Source organism: Erinaceus europaeus, chromosome 9 (genome assembly GCF_950295315.1).
Source record: "Erinaceus europaeus chromosome 9, mEriEur2.1, whole genome shotgun sequence".
In the NCBI taxonomy this organism is placed as follows: domain Eukaryota; kingdom Metazoa; phylum Chordata; class Mammalia; order Eulipotyphla; family Erinaceidae; genus Erinaceus; species Erinaceus europaeus.
The window spans coordinates 28,951,265-28,974,496 of NC_080170.1; the positions used below are offsets into that span (position 1 = coordinate 28,951,265).

The following is a 23,232-nucleotide window of genomic DNA, read 5'->3' on the forward strand; positions in this document are numbered from 1 at the left end:
AATTAGTCTGACCATAATGCCTTCCTTACCAGTAGTAGCAAGACACTAAACATCCAGTAGAGCATAAGCTCAGAACTTGTTCTCCATTAAAGGTGATGAACTTGAGCAGAGCACCCTTTCTCACGCAGTGCAAACTCTGACCCAATGCATCAGAATGACTACTGGAGTAGGTCTTACAATGATATTGCTTAATCCACTTATACAGGAAACTAGTCATGAAAATGTTTTAACCACTCTGTCAAGAAGTCACAGAAAAAGTTGCTGTAGATGATGAATAACCATGAGTAGCATTGCCGTGACAGAGCAGACAAGCATAGTAGACACATATGAATGGCAGATCCCATTAAGTTCTCATGGTTTGAAGTGCCAAAAGGAGTTTATGTCCTATGATAGATTCAGAGCTCTGTAGGGCTAGCTCAGAACTGTGGCCAGCCTCACAGAGTTGTTTTTACTTCTTACTAGATAAAAACGCTATCATTCTTCACACAGTTTCAAAATAAATTTACAATAAAATTGATGAAGTCTTGCATTTTTAAGCAGAAATTTCAGTTTTGCTATTTTTGCACACCATACTATTTTTCAAATAAGAACCACAGTTTTTTGTAATATACAGAGAGCTTGTTTTGAATCAGATTCAGCCACATAAAACTAGATGATTAAACTTCCTCCAACCTTAGTTGCCTGAGATGCAAAATTAAATTAATAATACTTACTTTAAATGGTGAATACTGAAAACCAAACTAGAGAATTTGTGTGGAATCCTTGGCATAGAAACCGCCATCTAAGAAGCACTGAGCTCAACTCAGCCCATCACTTTGTTTAAGCAACACAGACAAGATAGCCATTGGTGCCTCACACACATACACCCCTCTCATATAAGCCATTGATGCTTCACACACATACACACCTCTCATATAAACTAACAAATCTCCCTTAAAAATTTCCTATAGGGAATCAGGTGGTGGTGCACATGGTGTGCACCGGTTCCAGCTCCTGGCTCCCCACCTGCAGAGGTATTCTTCACAAGCAGTGTCTATCTTTCTCTCTGCCTCTCTGCCTTCCCCTCTTCTCTCAATTTTTCTCTTGCCTATCCAACAACAACAGCAACAACAACAACAACAACAGGAAAATAGATGGCCACCAGGAGCAGTGGATTCATAGTGTAGGCATTGAGCCCCAGTGATAACCCTGGCGGCAAATAAATAAATAAATTTTTAAAAATCTCCTATCAGGAACTGAGGTTGTCCTTCAGACTACAGCTTGACTGTCAGACTACTGCTAAGTATACAGTCTGAGGCCAAATGCTAGTGACATAGATGTTAAGTATGAGAATTCAGGCTCCTCCTCAACCCCTCCCTTTATTTAAAGACAATTGTCAATGTTCTGCTTTTAGTTCAAGCAGTGACTTGCTCTGGCACTAATACATGAATCTAAAGGTTCTAAAGTAACAGTTTCTGTGAGAAAAATATAGTGTTACCACCAACTGGACAAATTAGCAAGTGTAAACTGCCGCTACTGATTTAGACATTTATTGAGTATGAGAACTTAAATGAAGAGATACTGTGGATAACCAGACCATCATATATGGTGACACAGCCAATGAGATTATGTCAAAATCTGAGAGATTCTGAGGAAGAAGGGATAAGGTGGTGACACACCTGATTGGCCACAGGTTTCAGTGCACAAGGACCTGGGTTCAAGTGCCTAGCCCCCACTTGCAGAGAGGAAGCATCACAAGCTGTGAGGCAGTGCTGCAAGTGTTTCTTTGCTCTCTCTCCATCTCTCTTTAAATAATTTTATTTATTTTGGTTAGAGACAGAGAGAAGTCAAGGAGTGGGAGATGAGAAAGAGAGAGAGACCTATAACACTGCTTTATCATTTGTGAAGCTTCCCTTCTTGCAAATGCAGATCAAGGGCTTGAACCCAGGTCTTGTATGTTCATCTGGATGTTTGGCTCCTTTCTCTCCCTCTCTACCTCTCCTTCCTGTCTCAGTATCTATCTTTCTCTACCCAATAAATAAATAAATAAATAATATTTTAAAAGAGATACTTAGGAAGCAAGGGTGACAATGCAGAGTGATACCAGCTCTCCCTGAGTCCTACAGTTATTAGAAGAATACTGAAAAACAAATAATTTTTCATTTAATTCAGAAACTCTTGTGTACATTTTATCATAGATACCACAAATACCTGACTATTGGAACAAACAAATGAACTATATTGTTTCCCGCCAAGTGCTGCTTGAATTTGATTACTAATTGTTTACTTGTTTGGGGATGGCTATAATCCTGGAAAATCCTCAGCACAGGGGTTGGGGAAACAGCACAGTGGTTTGTTCTGTGATTATAACGTTTATCAGCACTTCTGATCTGCATCTACTAGATCAAAGTAGCTTCCCTCTACCATAGTAGTAGAAAACCACAGATATCTTTAGATATTGTCAAATATTCTTTGAAGGATAAAATTGCCCAGGTGATTTCTAGTCTAATCAGAAAACTTGTAAATTGATCTGAGGAATACAACTCACCTTAAACTAACATTCCTCACAGAGTGTTGGCTTGCTTCTGATCTCTGTTAGTATTTCTCCTGAAACTCTCCATTAAAGATTTCAGTTGGTGGTAAGGATTATTTCACAGTTTACTACCCTATCCACCTTATCTACATAAAAATAAACTTCAAAAGCCAGAGGCATCAATGCATGTTGATTTAGAGCCATGACTGAGCTAATCCTATTTACAATTACCCTTCCTGGCTGCCCAAGGCATCCAAAAACAAACTTTATTTTATGCAAAAATATACTGAAGTTATGTTCTATTCCTTCTCAGTAGTCTTATGTTTAAGTGGTTCAAGTTCAGGAAGACAGACAAGGGAAAGAAAGCTCTGCTTGTCTAACACTAACTTCGTTTCCAGAAAAACTCAATTTATTTTTGAATGCAGAAGGCCTTTCCACTGAAACAATCTGCTGGCTTCACTTCAATGTGATAAAATGATGTTGAACTGAAAATGGAACTGTGTAGCAAGGTTGTCCTGTCTTGGAAAATGTATTTTGAAACCAAGCTGACATTTTTGCTGAAAGTAGTTACCCTTTCCAAGGTCATGGGACTTTGACAATAGTGAAAGCAATACATAATTTCAGGCTCAAACTACAGTTTGATGAATCATATTAAGATTTATTATATATGAATGTGTTAATTTTTCTGAATCAGCCCCTTCACTGTATTTTAAGTAAAAGGAGAAAAACAAAGAAAGGAGGATTCTTTTATTAGTGATTTAATAATTCTTAACAAAATTGTAGGATAATAAGGAATTTTAATGGGTTACATCTAAAATGGAGAAAAAAGCAGTGAAATAGCTCATGTGATGAACTTTGTAAAACTTCTATTAATGATTTAACAGTGATTTACAAGAATTGTAAGATTTCAGGGGTGTAATTTCCCACACTCTCCGCTAAGGTTCTATTGCCCAATTACCCCGGCCCCCAACACGCACACCGTAACCACCATAGTTGTCACAAAGTTCAAGAGACAGTTTGGCTACCATTTGTTCTGCAAGTGCATTTGTTTTGTTTTAGTCATCTATATTCCACATATAATCGAAACTATCTGGTAGTTGTCCCTCACCTCTTTACTCATTTAATGTAGCATAATCACCTTCAGCTGTATCCATTTTGTTTCGTACAGTGCAATCTCATCTTAATTGATTGTAAACTAGTGTTTTGTTGAATATATGGGGTTGTCGAAAAATTCATGATGTGGTTTTGCATATAAAAGTATAGAAAAATACATCATGACTTTTCTGACAAAACTTCTATTATTTGTTTATTTTATTTTATTTTATTTTTTTGCCTTCAGGCTTATCGCTGGGGCTCGGTGTCTGCACTATGAATCTATTGCTCCTGGCAGCCATCCAACCCCCCCCCCCCATTTTTGTTGTTGCTGTTATTACTGGATAGGACAGAGAGAAATTGAGGAAGAAGAGGAAGACAAGAGAGGTGGAGCGAAAGACAGACACCTGCAGACCTGCTTCACTGCTTACAAAGCAACCTTCCTTCAGGTTGAGAACCAGAGGCTGGAACTGGGATCCCTGAGCTGGTCCCAGCGCTTCTCACTATGTGCGCTTAACCCAGTGCACCACCACCTGGCAGGTTCAAAACTTATTTTTTTTATTATTTAATAGTGACTTTAAGATTCTAAGATAACAAGGGTATAGTTCCATACCACACTTAAAACCAAACCTCTGTACCCACACCCAACAATGGTCATCAAGCCTCTCATAAAGTCTTAGTGATGGGTTTGCTACATAGTTTTTTTTGCTTTGCAAGTTCATGTGTTTGAATTCTCTATAGTTCATATATGATCAAAATCATCCTGTAGTTGTCTTTCACCTCCTTACTTACTTCACTAAGCATAATCACCTCTAGTTCATCCATTTTGTCCAGAGGGACACAATATCATCTTTTGTAGTTGTACAGTAGTACTCCATGAGGAGATTATGTATTCCATAGCTTCTTCATCCAGTCATCTCTCAATGACCATTTAGACTGCTTCCATAGATCGGTTATTGTGAATAATGCAGCTATGAATATGTGGTACATATGTCCCTTTTGAGTTATCTGTCCTTGGGGATTAAGTTTGCTTCCATAGTTTGGTTATTGTGATATCCTTTTGAATTAGTACTTTCACCAATTACCTTTTAGTAAAGTAGCACTTTTAAAGAATGGTACACTTCTCAGAAACATTTCTGAAAACCTGTTCATCAACATTCTTCTTCATGCTCATTTTCTCTTGTGTTCTACTTGTATTTCCAAGGAAAAATAAGACTATTCTCTCACCTGTTCAATCAGTGTTTCAAGAACATCTTCTCTGTGAGAAGCCCCATTCTAGAGCTTGGCCTACTATCACTGAGCTCACTTTCATATAGAAAGAGACAGAACATAAAGACTGAAAAAAATCTTTACTCCCAGGTGGTAAGAACTGCTAGGAGAGATATACAAAGAAGATCTGAGGGAAACTGAAAATGAGTATTTAGCTGTCATGTTCAGGTCAGGATAGCATTTCTTTCTTTCTTTTTTTAATTTTTATTTTATTATTTTTTTTTAGAGAGATGAAGAGAGAGAGACACACAGAGAGAGAGAAAAACACCAGAGCACTGCTCAGCTCTGGCATATGGTGGTGCGGGGGCTTGAACCTGGGACTTAGGAGCCTCAGGCATGAGAGTCTGTTTGTATAACCATTATGCTGTCTCCCCCACCCTCTTTTTTTTTTAAATTGATTTAATAATGATTGACAAGACCATAGGACAAGAGGGGTACAATTCCACACAATTCCCACCACCAGAGAGTTCCAAATGTCATCCCTTCCGTTGGAAGTTTTCCTATTCTTTATCCATCTGGGATCATGGACCCAGGATCATTAAGGGGTGCAGATGGTGGAAGGTCTGGCTTCTGTAATTGCTTCTCCAGTGGACATGGGAGGATAGCCCTTTTTTTTTTTTTTTTTGTCTCCACAGTTATCGCTGGGACTTGGTGCCTACACTATGAATCTACTGCTCCTGGGGGACATTTTTTCCCATTTTGTTGCCCTTGTTGTTGCCATTGCTGTTGTTGGATAGAACAGAGAGAAATCCAGAGAGGAGAGGAAGACAGAGAGTGGGAGAGAGATGGACACCTGCAGACCTGCTTCACTGCCTTTGAAGCAACCCCACTGCAGGTGGAGAGCCAGGGGCCTCAAACCAGGATCCTTGCGCAGGCCCTTGCTCTTCGCGCCATGTGCACTTAATCCACTGCACTACCGCCCAGCCCTCAGGATAGCCTTTCTGAGGACTAAGATGATAGAGTAAGGGAAGATAAAGGAGGAATCATTATGTGGGATAACAATTCATACAAAGGCATAAAGACAAAGGCAAACTTGGTTTAAAATACATTCTAGTTTCCTACACTTTTTAAAATTCTAAACACCTCTCCTATCTTCCCAGTCTTTCCAGTAAAAAAGACAGACCCTACCTCTTTTCTGAGCTCTAGACTTTTAGGTCCAGCCATTTACTCAACCTTGCCACTTGTCTGATTAACAGGCATTTAAGAGAGTCCTTTTTATAGAATCCTGAAACTCAGAGTAGAAAAGTCCAGTCTTCCTCATCACGGCGCTGATGTCTTGGCTAATATTTAGCACATTGTGACTACTCTATAAAGGGTGACTTTTAGACTACCGTTTTGTACTTTTAATAAGAAAAAGTCCCAGGAGATACTTACAGTCCTGTGGTATACACATAGTTATATCTGACCTTCATCCATTCAGGACATATTTGCAAATCTATAACAAATGAAGTTTTACTTTTCTCTTTAAAAATAAACAGGAAGCTGCACATTTTCTGCAGCAGGGGTCCTTGCTAGAAAGCTTTCCATGGTTCAATAGTTTTCTATTGTTATGAATAGAACATCAACATAATTAGCATAAGATTCCCTTAGAGGCTAATTTTAAATGAAACCATGTTTAATTGCAGGTAATTCTTTTATTCCCCTAGCTGATTCTAACTTTCAAGCTGAAATATGTGAAACCTATGCAAAGTAAACCTTTATAAAACGATATGTAAGTCTGTCAACCCCCAAAAGTATAGAATTATTTCCACTAGTTGTCTAAAACCAAATGAAAAGGAAAGGTAAATCTAAAAGGTCAAAATACCCATAAAGCATATTGCTACGGACTGACTGATGTGTTCATTAAGTTCAAGCTCTAAATTCCCAAGACTAAGATATGTTTGTATATAATGAAGCAGTAAATAATTGTTGATGTAACAATTGCACAGACTCCAAATAATGTGATATGTAATTTTAAAATCATAAATAATAAGTGAAACATAGGCAGTGGCTCCTAACCTGAAGTTCTAAATCAGCTTCACTTTGTCCACTTAGTAACCTCACCTTGCCCAGTGCCATGTAGAATGTATCACAAGTATCACATGTGACCAAACCTATAGACCCCCATTCCTGTGCCATAAAAAAGGTATCTGCTTGTCAGTATCTTAGGGTTTGACCCTAATTGGCATATATCTCAATTTTCCATAATTACAAGACAACACCAAAAATTTTTCTCCAGAGTTCTCCACAGTACATCTCCTATAAATATGTACTATTTCATATGTAAGGTGTAATTTTTTTAGCACTTAAGAAAACATATCTTTTGAGTATATTTTTTAAACGAATAAGTAGACATATATAAATACTTTGGATTTAAGAGGTCATGCTGATTTGACCTAATAACAATGCATTCATTATTAAATATATCTGGAAGATAAATCACTAAATTATTACATTCTTCCTTGTGTTTGATACTGAAATCTAAACCTCAATAGAATATGACTGTTGGATTGTCCTGTAGGGGAAGAGGTAACCGGAAATTGATAAATCTGGTTGAATTTAGATGTCAGTACTCTACTTGCTATTAGTGTCTAAAACTGAATGTGGAAAAGAGAAGGACAGCTTCAGATATGCACACCTCCACTCATTCCTGTGGGCCTTGCCCTTTGGAAACTTTTCAGTTTTTTTTTTTTTTTCAGTAAACTAAGATTGATTATAGGCTTTGTCTTAGGAGGAACTTAGATGAGAAAATAGTCCAAGAGGCAGAAAGACCTTAAGATCTCAGAGCCCTCCATGCTTGTCATTAAATTCAGATAATTTTCTTTCACTTCTCCACTTCTAGTTCTTTAAAAACTCATTCCCTTTAGAAGACCAAGTTTTTTTTAAATTTATTTATTGGAGAATTAATGTTTTACATTCAACAGTAAATACAATAGTTTATACATGCATAACATTTCCCAGTTTTCCATATAACAATACAACCCCCACTAGGTCCTCTGTCATCCTTCTTGGATCTGTATTCTCCCCATCCACCTACTCCAGAGTCTTTTACTTTGGTGCAATATGCTAGAAGACCAAGTTTATGGCTACCAGGAATAGTGGAGTCATGCAGGCACCAAGCCTTAGCAACCCTAGTGGAAACAAACAACAACTCAACAAAAAGGCAAGTCAACAGAGCATGTTTCCCTTCATGCAAAAGCACATATAATAGTATTTAACTCTGTGGCACTGGGCAGCTGTCTATGTATGACTTTAATGTTTAACATAAAAGAATTGATATGATCAATAAGCATAATATAATAAGCTTTGACTTTTTCCCCCAGACTCTGTTCTTCTTTCTCAAAAAGTCAAAGTTTAAGAACATGAATATTTAATAAAAAAAAATACTTGAGTTTTATCACGTAACACTTCTAACCACCAAATTTGAGGGTAATGAATCTTTATGAACATTTCTAGCAGTGTGAGCTTGAGGAAAAGAGAAAATAAAAAAGATTGCCTTTTATCCCTAATCTTGTACTGTGGAAGCTTTCTCTTTATTTCTTTTGCTTGACCTATACATTTTCTCCTCAGGTACAAATGTCTGTTGCAAGAATGTTTTCTTTGGTTCTCATTCTCCAGTGATGCTATTTGTGTTTGCTAGGGAGAACATTATTAAAATGTCCTCAAGTACGTAAAGATATTAATATTCTACTCTCATGTCTACAGCTGGATCTCAAATGCATGAACATCTCCATTGGGGTGGTGGGGAGGGAGGGGTTACTTCTTGAGTGCAATCATCCAAAGTGTTCAGAATTTCTGAATGTTAGTACTTTTTTTTATTAATATTTACTTCAAATGTTACTTTTCTTATCTTCAGGCCATTTCCTTGTCTACATGGAGATTTAGAATAATTTCCTTCCTCCATTACATTTTGTCCCTTGAAGGTATTTTATAATCGGCATGCATGTTCCTCTCCCTTTCTGAAGCTTCCTTGTTTCAGGCAAAATATATTAAGTCTCTCTAGTCTAATCCTCTAGATCTTGTGTTTGCCACTTGTTCCTGAATATTCTTAGCATGGAGATAAGAAAGAAACATAATGTTCTAAGTTGGGAACCTAAGGATAAAAATCAAAATAGTTATGCTTTTTCTCAACCTGCTATGTATCTAAAATTCATTTAATATTTTAGTAAAAATCTGGAAATTTAGAAAGCACTCTTGCAACAAACATTTATATATGTGACTTAAAAAATTACTACCTTTTGATTTATACTTGCTAAGATTATAAATCTTTATTTGCCCTGTTGTAATAGGGCTTGTAAATGTCTTGCTAGTCTAGTTTTACCCAAGAAATACTATGCATTATAATATTTTCAGTTTACTACTTGTGCTTTTATCTACTCTTCAAAATCCGTGTCTCAGTTTATATTAACATCTTTGTGTTTTGAATTGAAATATCAGTATTTAATCTTTATTATCATTCCATGCAAGTAGATCTAATGTGGATTCTTAAAATTTCACTTAGCGTATTTTATTTAAAAAAATAATAAAGTAGTTTTATTAAGTTCTTTTTAGCATAAAGTTTATGAAAATATATAGTCAGGCTGCAGCAGTTCTTAGATATTACTTATTTGTTTTTATTTTTCTTTCTCTGTTTTGTAGATTAGAGTAGAGAAGGCAGAAAGGGGGAAAGGAGGGAGAGAGAGAGAGAGAGAGAAAGAGAGAGAGGAGAGAGAGAGAGACCATAGCTCTGAAGTTTCCTTTAGTGTGATGGGGGCTTGGGGTCAAACATGACAAAGCAACACACTATGCAAGTAGCTCTTCTCCAGGGCAATATTACTTAGTAATTTTCAGTGCCTTTGAAGCTTGATATTCCTTGTCTGACAGAATTTTTTTTTTTAAGTAACTGCCCTCAAAGAAATGTTTTTGTTAAAGATAGACAATTTGTTCTAAGTTTTAAAAAGTCAGGGTCAGACAGTGGTTCACCTGGTTAAGCACATACATTACTGTGCCTAAGGACCCACATTTAAACCTTCAGTCCCCACTTTCAGAGGGAAGCTTCACAAGTGATGAAAAAATGTTGCAGGTATCTCTCTCCCTCTCTCTTTCTTTCCCTCTCTCTCCCCCCTCTCTCCTCCTTACTTCCTCTCTCCCTCTCTCCTTCCCTTCTCCAATCCCCTCAATTTATCTATCCAAAATAAGTAAATAAATTTTAAAAAACACTGATAAAATTATAGAAAGGCAAAATGAAGTATTGTTGAGACAATTTTGAAAAAAAAAAAAAGAGGAATAAATAACCACTCTACCCAATATTAAGGCTTACTATATAACTGTAGGTATCAGGACTGTGCTACTAAGAAAATTACATACATAAGTGAATGAAACAGGATGGAGAATCCAGCAGTATATCCACCAAGTACACCCACCTTAGTTTTGTCAAAGATGCAGAAGCAATTAAATAATCATAGGCAAAATCTGAATTTCGACCTAGACCTTGGCTGTTATACAAAAAGGAATTAAAATTTAGACTGAAATATGATAATGCAAAGTCACATAAATTTTAGAAAGAATTTGAAAACACAGGGGAATATCTTTGTTATTTTAAGAGCTAAGCAAAGCAAAGATTTTCTAGATTTGCCTCTAAAATATGAAATTCATAAAATATAAAACTTTGACTCTGTGAAAGATTTTCTCATGAGTATGAGAAGAAAAGCTATAGAGTAAGAGGAAATATTTGGAAATTAAATATTCAATTTGGAATATTCAAATAATTCCAAATAAAAATTCCAAATAAATATTCAAATTAAATATTTAATTTGGAAATTAAATATATAAATAACAAAATTCAACAATCAAAAACTCAACAAACCTATTAGAAAATGAGGACAAGGCATAAAGAGCCTTTTCACCCAGAAAAGTATGTAGATAACAAATAAGCACATTAAAAAATGTTCAACATCATCAGCCATTAGGGAAAAGCAAATTAAAACCACAATAGGCTATTATCACAGTGCTATCTATCAGAATGACTAAGAGAAAAAGTAGTGACAATATCAATTATTTGTAAGGAAGCAGAGAAACTACATGGAATATATGACCATTGGGAAGGTAAAGTACCATGAAAGCAATTTTTTTAACTATGCAAGTACCAGGTAGATAATCAGCTATAGAGCACATGCTGCGTATATGTGAGGCCTTGAGCTGGATTCACTGCATCACATATCAACAAGAAGGACAGATGCAAATAGACCTTCAATAAGTGGGGGACCAGGCATTCCAGACAATATTACTCAATGATCAAAAACATCAAACTAGCAGTACATTTGGTAGTTTAAATGAATATCTTGAGATTTATGCTGTGTGATTAAAAAAACAATTCCAAAAGGCTAAATATTTCATTACTCCGTTTGTATAGTATCCTTGAAATGACACAATTATAGCAATGAACTGATGGTTAGTGGCCAAAAGTCAAGGAGGGATTTTGTAGGAGAGAAGTAGTTGTGACCAAAAAAGGTCAACATGGGGACCTCTGTGGAGATGGAAAGATACAGTTTGTTGGCTGTATCAATGACAAAATACTGGTCATGCTATTCTACTGTAGTTTTGCAAGATATCATTGGCTGCAGTCTCAGGAAAGGGTGCATTGTAAGTCTCCTTTATTTCTTACAACTATATGTTGATCATCAGTTACCCAAAACAAACCAAAAAAATTTTCATTTTAAATAGTGACTGTGTTTAGTATGTAGCAAAGGAAGGTGTGTAAAATAAGAATATGACCCATGCAGATGTGTGTCTTCTCTTTCTGTTTTTCCTACAAGGTTTACGAGGAGCAATAGCTTTTGCCTTAGCTATTCGGAATACGGAATCCCAGCCCAAACAAATGATGTTTACCACCACGCTGCTACTGGTGTTCTTCACAGTCTGGGTGTTTGGAGGAGGAACGACCCCCATGCTGACTTGGCTTCAGATCAGGTGAGTGACACTCTTTAACAAAGGAAATTACTTCAACATAGGCCATGCTGTTCCAGGTCTGGTGCTGCTAACTTGGTCAAGAGTGCACAGGCAGGTCTGTGCTCTAACTTCTCCTAGAGATAAAGTTCACCTTCAATCACAAGGTGAAATAGTATCCCCTATTACTAATCAAGCTGTCTTCTCCAAAATTAAAGAGAGAGAGAGAGAAGGAAAGGAAAAGAAAGGGAAAGGAAAGGAAAGGAAAGGAAAGGAAAGGAAAGGAAAGGAAAGGAAAGGAAAGGAAAGGAAAGGAAAGGGAAAAATTCTTAGGGGCCAGGTGGTGGTGTACCTGGTTAAGTGCACACACTACAGTGTGCAAGGCCTTGAGTTCAAGCCTCTGGTCCCCACCTGCAGAGGGAAAACTTCACAAGTGATGAAGTAGAGCTGCAGGTATCTCTCTGTCTCCCTTCTTAATTTCTCTCTGTCTCTATCCAATAATAAATTTAAAAAAAATTTTAAAGATAAAAAATAAAGAAAATCTTAGAATGATTTCTGCTTATGTCTGTCCCTAAAATGAGTTTATCTATGAGTTTTCCATTCCACTCTGTTTGTGGAGTGTATATATATGGCAATATGATAGGGAGATTACAAAAATGAGGATAGAAACCTCCTCAAAACATCCCAATCTACTTTCATTTATACAGAAAAGACTATTTACCTAGTCTCAAGGAGAAATGAGTCTATTTAGTTTCTAATTCCTCACAGCACTTTGGGTAGAATTAAGGACACAGAAACTGCTTAAACAGACTTGATTAGTGTACCATATGTTTAGCCAGAGGAAGGCTACACAGCCACGTTAGACAATTTCTCTAAGGAAAAAGGGGTCAAGGCTTTTGTTAGGAACCCCCCAATAAACAGAGCACTGATGATGATCATTATACATCTAAAATATACAAGCAATGGATATGTTGACAGAAACAGAGGATGTCGCTCCAATTGCAAACATAGGTAATTTTTATTTAAAAGGTTATCTTTTTATTTATTTTTATTTACTTATAAAAAAGAAATACTGACAAAACCATAGGATAAGAAGGCTACAATGCCACACAATTCCCACTACCAGATCTCTATATCCCATCCCCTCCCTTGATAGCTTTTTATTCTTTAACTCTCTGGGAGTATGGGCCCAAGGTCATTCTGGGATGCAGAAAGTGGAAGGTCTGTCTTCTGTAATTGCTTCCCCGCTGAACATGGGCTTTGACAGGTTGATCTATATTCCCAGCCTGCCTCTCTCTTTCCCTGGTGGGGCAGGGTTTTGGAGAATTGGAGCTCCAGGACACAATGGTGGGGTCGTCTGTCCAGGGAAGTCTGGTCGGCATCATACTAGCATCTGGGACCTGGTGGCTGAAAAGGAAGTTAACATATAAAGCCAAACAAATTGTTGATCAGTCATGGACCCAAAAGCTGGAATAGATCAGATGTACAGTTGGGGGGGGGGGACGTCTCTGTTTTGTAGATAGCTAGTAGGCATATTTTAGTTATATTCCAAAGGGCCTGTGGCTATACTAGTGGTTTATTTTATTGTTTCCCCTGGAGCCTGAAATCTGATATGCAGGTGGATCCTAGTTATTGTCTGGGGAGATGATGTCATGTCTGGAAAAAGGACCAGAAGACTGGATCAGGGAAGAGAGTAAGCTCCCAAATATGGAAAAGGTGAATAAATATTGTTGACTGTAAACAACTGTATTACTTATAAAAAAGAAATACTGAATTGATGTGGTCTGGGGCCCATATTCAGCTTATGAGCCTATGTGACCTCTGCATTCCTCTAGATCTGAGCTCACATTCTGTGATCATTAGTAGGAACATTCCAAGCTGCCCCAATATCAGGACCCATCTTCCTCAGGTGTAGCCATAGAGTATGTTGTCCAGCCTCTTTTTGGAGGAAGAAACATTCTCTACCGTTGTTGATCCAAATTGAGGGCAAGGTCCTATGGGGGCCACAGAGGGGTCTATTTTGTTGTTCCTGATAGAGATGACTGGTAACAATGGAGAGAGGGATTTATTTGAGGTCTAGGCCCATCATGTCTCTTTGGGAATCTCGAGACTCCCCAAATAGGGCCCCAGCTGATGGGGTGGCCTGATAGTGACTAAAGATCCATTGTAAAAGTATGCCAGTCTCTTGCCCTTATACAGTTTTTGCAGTTCTTGCTTTGGTAAAGTTAGCTTTGGAGTGAGTGAGGGAAGTGTAATAGGAGGTAGGTGAGGAGGGTATCTAAGTCTAGGTAGACACTATTCCATTATGTACTTTATACTGACTCACTACAGACTATTGTGTACTTGTGCTTTCAGGTATATATTTTGCCCTAATTTATGGATACATGTGAACATATGCTCTAACTTATGGTACCTGGTCTACAGGTTTTGGGACTTTGTTAGGAAATGAACCATCTGGAATGGAATTAGAGAATCCTATGAAAGGAAAGGTCTCACTCCAGTAGTGAGGGTGAAAGGTTGCCATTCCATGTCTGACATCTCTGGACACAGTCTGAAGTAAAGCATGCTGAGGTGGTACTCATTGCGTTGATTAGGTTAGGATCGATGGATGCAATATCATTTGGTATGAATTGAGAGAAGCATGCAGGAAAGTCAGCCCCACCCTAGAGGTTCCAGGACTGGGGGAAATATAGGCTCTACAGAGGAAGCAGGAGGTTCCTGCTGTATTAGGGTTAAGAAGACAATAGATAGTTATTGCTATAATCACATTATTTAGCAATTGGGTTAACTTTGAAATATCCCTTTATTAGGATTTGCTGTATCATACACAACATCACCATGATTTATGTCCTTTGACATTATTTGTATATAACTGTGCCAACGGTTGCTTCTGTTCTCCCTGGTCTAAGCTTTAAAAGGTTATCTTAATTTCAGTGCTTTGCTTCTTTGAGATGGGTCTTCATTTTCATATCCCATTACGAAACAATGCTTTAGATAAATCACATTTTATTTCTCAAAGCCATATATTTTGACAATCATGCAATTGTTACATGGACCCCATTCATTCTGTGTAAGACAAAGCAATGCTCACTATGTATGATAGGTCAAGATCCATCTGACTGGAAAGGGACTTTCAAGAAGATTCTTTAAAACAAGAATCTCCTGGGGGTGAGGAGGTAGCACGCCCGGTATAACACACATGTTGTAGTACATACGGACCTGGGTAGGAGCCCCTGACCCCCACGTATGGTAGAAAGATTAATGAGCAGTGAAGCAGTGCTTTCGATGTCTCTCTCCCTCTCTGTCATCCCTACCATCTCAATTTCTCTCAGTCTTGATCCAAAGTAAAAAAAACAAACGAATAAATATTAAAAAAGTAAAAGTTTTTAAATTTTATTTATTTTCCCTTTTGTTGCCCTTGTTTTTTTTTATTGTTGTAGTTATTATTGCTGTTGTTATTGATGTCGTTGTTAGGACAGAGAGAAACATCGAGAGAGGAGGAAAAGACAGAGAGAAGGAGAGAAAGGTAGATAACTGCAGACCTGCTTCACCACTTGTGAAGCGATTCCCCTGAAGGTGGGGAGCCAGGGGCTGGAACTGGGATCCTTATCATTCCTTGTATTTCACCCCACGTGTGCTTAACCCAATGCGCTACCACCCGACTTCCAAAAGTAGAAGATTTTTAAAAGGATTCCAACATCAATAGTGCCAGCCACATAGTAGGAGAGAATAAATGCCACTCAAAAAGTAAGTAAATATAACCATGTAAATTGTTCTTGTTAAGCATTTACTGATACTTCCCTATCCAATTTATAAAGATAAACCAGGAGCAGGACTCACAGATTTAAGTAAGAAAGATTGTGTCTAAACTGGGTCATGTGGACATGCATTAGCGAAGTAAAACCCCTTCAAGTAGTGTGAATATTGCTGAACAAGTAAAGAGGCTTTGACCAAGGTGGATGGAGAGTATTTTTAATGCTTATTGAATTATTTTCTAGGCATATAAATGTGACCTGCAATTTTGTTCACAGTAGTGGCTCCCTGTAGGCTCCTGTAGATGAACACACGTATTGTGTTAAACTGCAGTGCTAGGTCCCCTGTGAACTGTTAGTGAAACAGTGGTGTGGTCAGGTTGGTGAAAAATAAAATTCACTAGGTAGATGAAAAAATTAGGGATTGAAGAGCAAAATCTAGAAGGTAAAACAATTTACTCTATCAGGTCAACTTGAATATTCAGAACATAAAGCATGTGGTGACAACTTTTTCTTATAGTAATTCAAATACAAATTATTTTCTACTTTTTTTCCTTATGCGACGACCCCAAATCTTGTTTCTTTAACCTAAGCTCCTATGTTGTTTTCTAAAGGTACCCATTGAATTCAAACAGATGTCATAACTTATGAAGTCTCTTCATATCTGGATTTTCAGGCAGAGGGGAGTAAAAGTGGAGTTTTGAGTAGGTTAAAATGATTATCCAGTTTATAGGATACGGCCTAATAAAGGAAAATAGATGTCAACTATAGCATCTAGGGATGAGTGGCCTGAAAGATCAGCTTGGGTCAGTGTTACTATGCTCTACTACTGTGTTGTCCACTGCATGTAGTGACCACATCATAGAGATGCCCCAGTTAGTTTGTGTCCAGTGGTTCAACTCATTCAATGATAGGCTTTGGCCACCAGCTAGGAGGGGGCAGATAGGGTTGAATAGGACTGCAGTGGATTTATGAAAAGGAGCTGACAGGGCTTTTATTTATCAGGAAAGGTGAAAATTTCAGTTGAGAGCTAAAGGTTCATCTGAATCAGAGTCAGAGAGACAAGAAACGGGTCATGAGGATATCAGAAGGGGAGAAACTAAAGCTCATGGTTATATGGAAACCCAGGAAGTCAGTCTGAACTGGGGAGTTGGGGAGAGAATACACTCCAACACAGACAGTTAAGACTGATGTCTCTCTTAGGGCAGCAGGATAGTGCACATAATTTGTCATGCACACAACCTAGGTTCCAACCCAGTCATTGATATACTGGAAGAAGCTTCAGCACTGTGGTAATCTCTCTCTCTCCCTCTCCCTCTCCCTCTCCCTCTCCCTCTCCCTCTCCCTCTCCCTCTCCCTCTCCCTCTCCCTCTCCCTTGCCCCTCTCCCTCTCCCTCTCCCTCTCCCTTGCCCCTCTACCTCTCCCTTCCCCCTCCCTCTCCCTCTCCCTCTCCCTCTTCCTCTCCCTCTCCCTTGCCCCTCACCCTTCCCCCTCTCCCTCTCCCTCTCTCTGTAGTGGTGATACCCCAGCAACAGTAAGGACAACAGAAAAACCAATGGTTCTCAAAATGAATGCTAGCAGAAACTGGAGAAGTCATTAACCCTCAGATTTCTGGACCCCTGCTCCTAGAGTTACTGATTTAGGATGTAACTTCTTCTGGTCAGAATTTCCATTTCACTAATGGAGTGATAGTTCAACATTAGATAGTTCAGCATAGGATTTGCATGCTGGAAACTTAAAAGACTCCGGTTCAATCTTCAGCACCACCATATGCCAAAGCTGAGTGGTGATCTGGTATCTCTCTTATTCTCTGTCTTTCATCAAAATAAATAAATACATCTATTTAGTTAAAAGAAAGAAAAAAAAGTAGAAGAAATCATACTTCTACCCCATTCCAGACAATGAAACTTCTTTTTGATAAAATCTGAGGTTCTGAGTTTGATCCCTGGCCATATACCAGATGATTCTCTCTCCCTCTCTCTCTCTCTCTCTCTTTCTCCTTAAAAAATATAATGATATATATTTAAGGGGATTTGCTGGTTGTGCACCCATTCAAAAATACACATACATTACCATGCATAAGGACCTGTTTTTGAGCCGTGGGCCACCACATGGGAATGCCTGCAGGGGAGAAGTTTCATGAATGATGGAGCAGTGCCACACTGTCTCTTCTCTGTCTCTTTCCCACCCCTCTCCATCTTACACCTTTATTCCAGAGGGAAAAAAGAAAATAAATGCTATCAGGAGTGGTAAAGTAATGCAGGTACAGTCTCAGTGATAACTGGTATGTGTATGGGGGGGGGGGGTTAAAATATATATTTTAAATGACATGAATAGGGACCAAGTAGTGATGCACCTGGTTGAGGGCACATGTTACATTCATAAGGATTCTAGTTCAAGCCCCTGGTCCCCACATGCAGGGGGAATGCTTCACAAGTGGTGTAACAGTGCTGCAGGCATCTTTCTTCCTCTCTCCCTCTTAATGTCCCCCTCCGCTCTCAATTTCTTTCTGTCTCTATCCAAAATAAATAAATAAATAAATACCAAAAAAATTTTTTTAAAAAAATAGTATGAGTGGGGAAGCCCAAGGGACAGAAATGTAGATGTGATATGATCTCAAATATTCTCACTTGGTCTGTCACTTATTTATACACATTTTTTTCCTCTTGCTTTTCAAAATTGTTTCTCTTGAATTACTATTTTTATCACTATAAAATTTGCCATAGAATTGCAAACTACCACAGTAGGACACAAATAAATTATTTTTGGTAAGATGTAAATTGTTACTGTTTGTATAATTACACTGTGGTAGAAGTTAGCAATACTCTTGTGCTTGAAGAAACTCAGCATTATCTTTACATATGCAGCGATCCATTGCTTATGTATTGTCCTAATTACACTCAAATTCTTATCCTAAAACTGTTTCTCTTCTTAAAAATGAACAAAAACAAACACTTCTTTTAATGCAGTGATTTATTTCAAAATAAATCACACACCTTTGTTTCTCAAAATTCTTGAGGAAACAAAGATTCCTCCAGTATTATCTCGGAGGTTTTCCTGTAAAGAAAAAGCAGAATGGTTCCTTGATTAGAATCTGGATCTCCTTTCCTCTGCAGAATCCATTATCAATGTTGGTGAGGAAAACTCCACCCTTAGTCTCCAAGGACAAGCTCTGCTGTTATCCAGGAAATCAAAGAGATCAAAGGTGTCAGGCATTTCCCTACAGAGGCGGAAAACAGATTTATCTACCAAATAATCTCACTTGCTTACAGATAAATCTCAAAGGCCAGCAAGGCAGAATTCTCTGGCAGTGGTGATTCATTTGGGATGCTTACTCTATCCTTGGTTTATGGCAGATCACCACACAGAGCTAAAAAGCACATGAAGATGGGACCCAAGCACAGGGTAAAACTTTTCTGGTCACTTCAGGTAGGAATGTTGGACTCTTCTCTTCCAAAGATCTGGACCAATGTATAGAAGGTCTTATACACCAAAGCAATGCAGAACTTGTATTTCAACAAGTACTAAAAATAGTGTCCTCAGCAAGATGACTTCCATAGATTCCACCTTTTGGTTTCTAACATTCCAATAAGAAGCAGTTTTTAGTCACATGACTTAAGTATGTTTGTAGACTGCTGGCTTACTCTAGTTAATGAGCAAGTGTATAAAAAGTACAGAAAGAGTAGCTATGAAGTTATTATAATAACACAAGAAAGAACTGGAGAAGCTTGGGGCCAGGTGGTGGTGCACCTACTTAAGTGCACAGGTTACAGGGCACAAGGACCCATGTTCAAGCCCCTGGTCCCCACCTGCAAAGGGATAGCTTCACAAGTGGTGAAGCAGTGCTGCAGGTGTCTCTCTCTTTCCCTATCTTCCACTCCCCTCTCAATTTCTCTCTGTTTCTATCTGATAAATAAATAAAACAAAATAAAAGTTAAAAAAATTGGGGGGGGGTCGGGTGGTAGGACAGCAGGTTAAGTGCAGGTGGCGCCAAGCGCAAGGACCAGCGTAAGGATCCCGGTTCGAGCCCCTGGCTCCCAATCTGCAGGGGAGTTGCTTCACAAGCGGTGAAGCAGGCCTGCAGGTATCTATCTTTCTCCTCGCTGTCTTCCCCTCCTCTCTCCATCTCTCTCTGTCCTACCCAACAATGGCAACAATAGTAACTACAACAATAAAACAAGAGGGGAAACAAAAGGGAATAAATAAATAAATATTTTTTAAAAAAGAATTGGAGATGCTAGCATTTATGATGGTAATACATGGCCAAATTCTGGATATAACCAGATATGTTTTTTTTTAATCTGATGTGAAATAAGTAAGAAGGATACTAGTAAAAAATGACTCCAGAATTATGAATATGATTTATGGAAAACCAGAAGTGCAACTTTGGCAAGATAAGGGATAATGAACTGGAAGGAAAAAATTACATAATGCTGAGAAGTTAGAGACTATAAAAAGAAAACCATCAATCCATTTGTCAATATGGACATACATATCATTTAATTATGACTATAGGGTGTACTAGAAAGATCTCAACACAAATGAGGAAAATACAGTGCATAGTCTAATTAAGTTGTTTATATTGACTAATACTGGAAATTGTTCAACTGGTAGAGTTAGGGATCTAACGCTATGGCTCCCAATTCTATCCAAGGATCTGTATGTGCCTAGGTAAAGCTCTAATATCTCTCTCTGTATGTGTCTCTCTCTCATATGTAAGCCTCTCTAATATGAAATAAATATTTTTTAAAAGAAAAGCTTATACTGAGTACTTACCCTATGCCAGATATTACACTTAAAAACAAGGAGGAGGAGGAGAAGGAGGAGAAGAGGAATAAGGAGGAGGAGAAGAAGTGCTGCAAGGCACGTGGCTTTCTCATCAGTCTGTTGCTAAGCTGGGGGTACTAGCAGTAGCTGCTTTAGGGTGTGAGACCAGCCTGGCAAAAAGGCCTAAGATCACCCCCATTGTGGGCTCCAGCCCACTAGGCCAGAATTCAGGGCTTGCACATTTAACTAGTGAATTCTTCTGCTGCCCAAAATAAATGTACTTATTCCTGATGCCTGCAATCTACCTTGATTAACAAATCCTCTGGGAGAAAAGAGATGTGCTTTTAAAACCAAGACAGGCCTGTTAAAAACAAACACAGGAAGTCTTCATCCATCATAAGTGATTAGGCTGACTTGCTAGGGCAGCCTAAAAAAAAATAAAATGGCAAGAGTTTTCTCTTTGACCTCACACAATCAAAGGTAACCTAGGTCCATCCTTGCCCCAAGTAACCAAAGAGAAAGTTTTTCTACCTCAGTTATATGAATTGTCACCCTTATATCCATCCCTCCCATCCAGAATCCCAAGTCAGGCTTTTCCCCAAATCAGCTAAACAAAAATTATCCACTTTGGCCTAGGCCCATTGCAGAGTAAATAATTTTTTACTGGAGTGGAGGGAAAGGAGGGGAGGGGATGGATGGTAATGCACATATTAACCACAAAGACCCAAGTAAGGATCAGGGTTTGAGCCTCTGGGTTTGAGCCCCTGGCTCCCCACCTGCAGGCGGGATGCTTCACAAGTGGCAAAGCAAGTCTGCAGGTGTCTCTCTGTCTCTGTGTCTCCCTCTTGTTTCTCATTTTCTGTCTGTTCTATAAAATGGAAAAATGGCTTCCAGGAGCAGTGGATTCATAGTGTCTGCACCAAGTTCTAGCAATGACCCTAGAAACAAAATATTAATTAATTAATTAAACAATAATAATAATTTTATTGTTGCAATGTTTCATTCATTATTTGAGTTAAATACTTAAATTATAAATCCCACCCTATTTTATGACAGCCTAATATACTTTATCATGTATACTTATAGACTACATGGTTGTTTTGTTTTATTTTTGTTGTTTTGTTACCAGAGCACTGCTTAACTCTGGCTTTCTGGTGGTGCTCTGGTAGTGCTGAGGATTGAACAGGCAACCTTTGGTGCCTCAGAAATCAAAGCCTTTCTGTATAATCACTATGCTGTATCCCCAGTCAGAGTCCCTAAACCTGTCTTCAGTTACAAAGTTTTTAATAGGCGACATCCTAGAATGAATACAGAAATAGAGACATTTTAAAATCTTAAATGATAGCAGAGTTAGCTGGAAAATAGTTCACCAGATAGAGCGCACACCTTACCCAGGTTCAAGCCCTTGGCCACCACATGGAAACATCATGCAAAGGGGTAGCTTCATGAGCACCGAACTGGCGTTTGATGCAGTATCTCTTCTTCTCTCCATGTCTCTCCCTCTCTGTCTCTCACCCTCTATCTGGAAAAAACAAAAATCAAGTTTTTAAGATTATCCATTGAGGGCCAGGTGATGGTACACTCAATTGAGTGCATATGTTGCCATGTAAAAGGACCCAGGTTCAAGACCTCAGTCCCCATCTGCAGAGGAAAGCTTCATGAGTGGTGAAGCAGTGTTGAAAGTATCTCTCTTTCTCCTACTTAATCTTTCTTTCTCCTATCAATTTCCCTCTGTGATATCAAATAAATAAATAATAACAGTTGTTTATAAATAACTGTTCATTGGGACGGATAGAATCACACAGCTATGAAGCTCCAGTGAAACCTGCTCTCTCTCTTTCTCTCTCTTTCTCTCTCTTTCTCTCTCTTTCTCTCTCTTTCTCTCTCTTTCTCTCTCTCTCTCTCTCTCTCTGTGTGTGTGTGTGTGTGTGTGTGTGTGTGTGTGTGCGTGTGTAGGGTGGGCAACTACAGCAGAGTCAAACACATCTGCTTACGTACAGACTTCCTTTATTGCTGGAGTGAGGAAATGTCAATTTATTATAATGGAGAAATACATAAAACTCAGTTCTACAAATATATCACTATTCTGTTTGGCTTCCTTCCTAGCATCCAGTCTCCTACATGCTAAACAGTTTGTTTCACTGTTGCATTACTGCAGTAAATAACAAACAGTCCTTGGAGATAGATGGTGTAAGTGACCCTACTACAGTCTTACTTAAGCAAGAATTTCATCTTCTTTATGCCTCAGTTTTCTTATCTGTCAAATTAGGATAATAGTAATAACAACCTCTTTATATAATATTAAATATTGCATATGGAAGTAATTTAAGGCATACAGTAAAAAATCAACAAACTTTGCTCTAACAGTATCTGGAAGGTGGGGTAGATGCTCAGGGTAGTGGACAGAATTGTACCATAATGAACCAGAATAGAATGGTGCTCTGATCAAAAACAAAACGAAATACCTAGTTGTAAGTGTTGTGGAGGTAGCACAGTGGTGATATACCAAATTTACATGCTTGAGATTCCAGAGATCCCAGGTTCAATCCCCAACATCAACATAAGCCAGAGCTAAGCTGAACTATAGACTCTCGCTCATTAAGATAAATATTTTTAAAAATCCAAAATTCAAATGACCATCTATGATCCTTTTCTTATCTAAGCACTCTTACTGTAATACATGTGGCGTATGCACATGTATATAAATATATATGTATATGTTTAAAGTTTTATTAATTAATTATATTTGTGAAAGCTTGACTTACATGGGAAATCACCACTAGGGAGCTCAGTTCATTCCATGTAATAACTAGATTCATCAATTTTACAGGCAGTTCCTATTTGCATCCAAAATGATAAAATTCTTAAAAGAAAAATATTCACAAAAACATATTTACCCAATGACAGAGAGAGAGAGATTCGTTCCTTAGGATCAT

The 23,232-nt window shown here is 38.2% G+C and overlaps 1 protein-coding gene across 1 annotated transcript in view; it reads left to right on the forward strand.

Moving 5' to 3' along the window:
* Positions 1–23,232, forward strand: part of SLC9A9 (solute carrier family 9 member A9) — a 706,212-nt gene that overhangs the window by 459,048 nt on the left and 223,932 nt on the right. Inside the window, exon 12 of the mRNA XM_060197560.1 lies at positions 11,647–11,800. Coding sequence (XP_060053543.1) covers positions 11,647–11,800 — 154 coding nt within the window. The remainder of the gene's footprint in view (positions 1–11,646; positions 11,801–23,232) is intronic.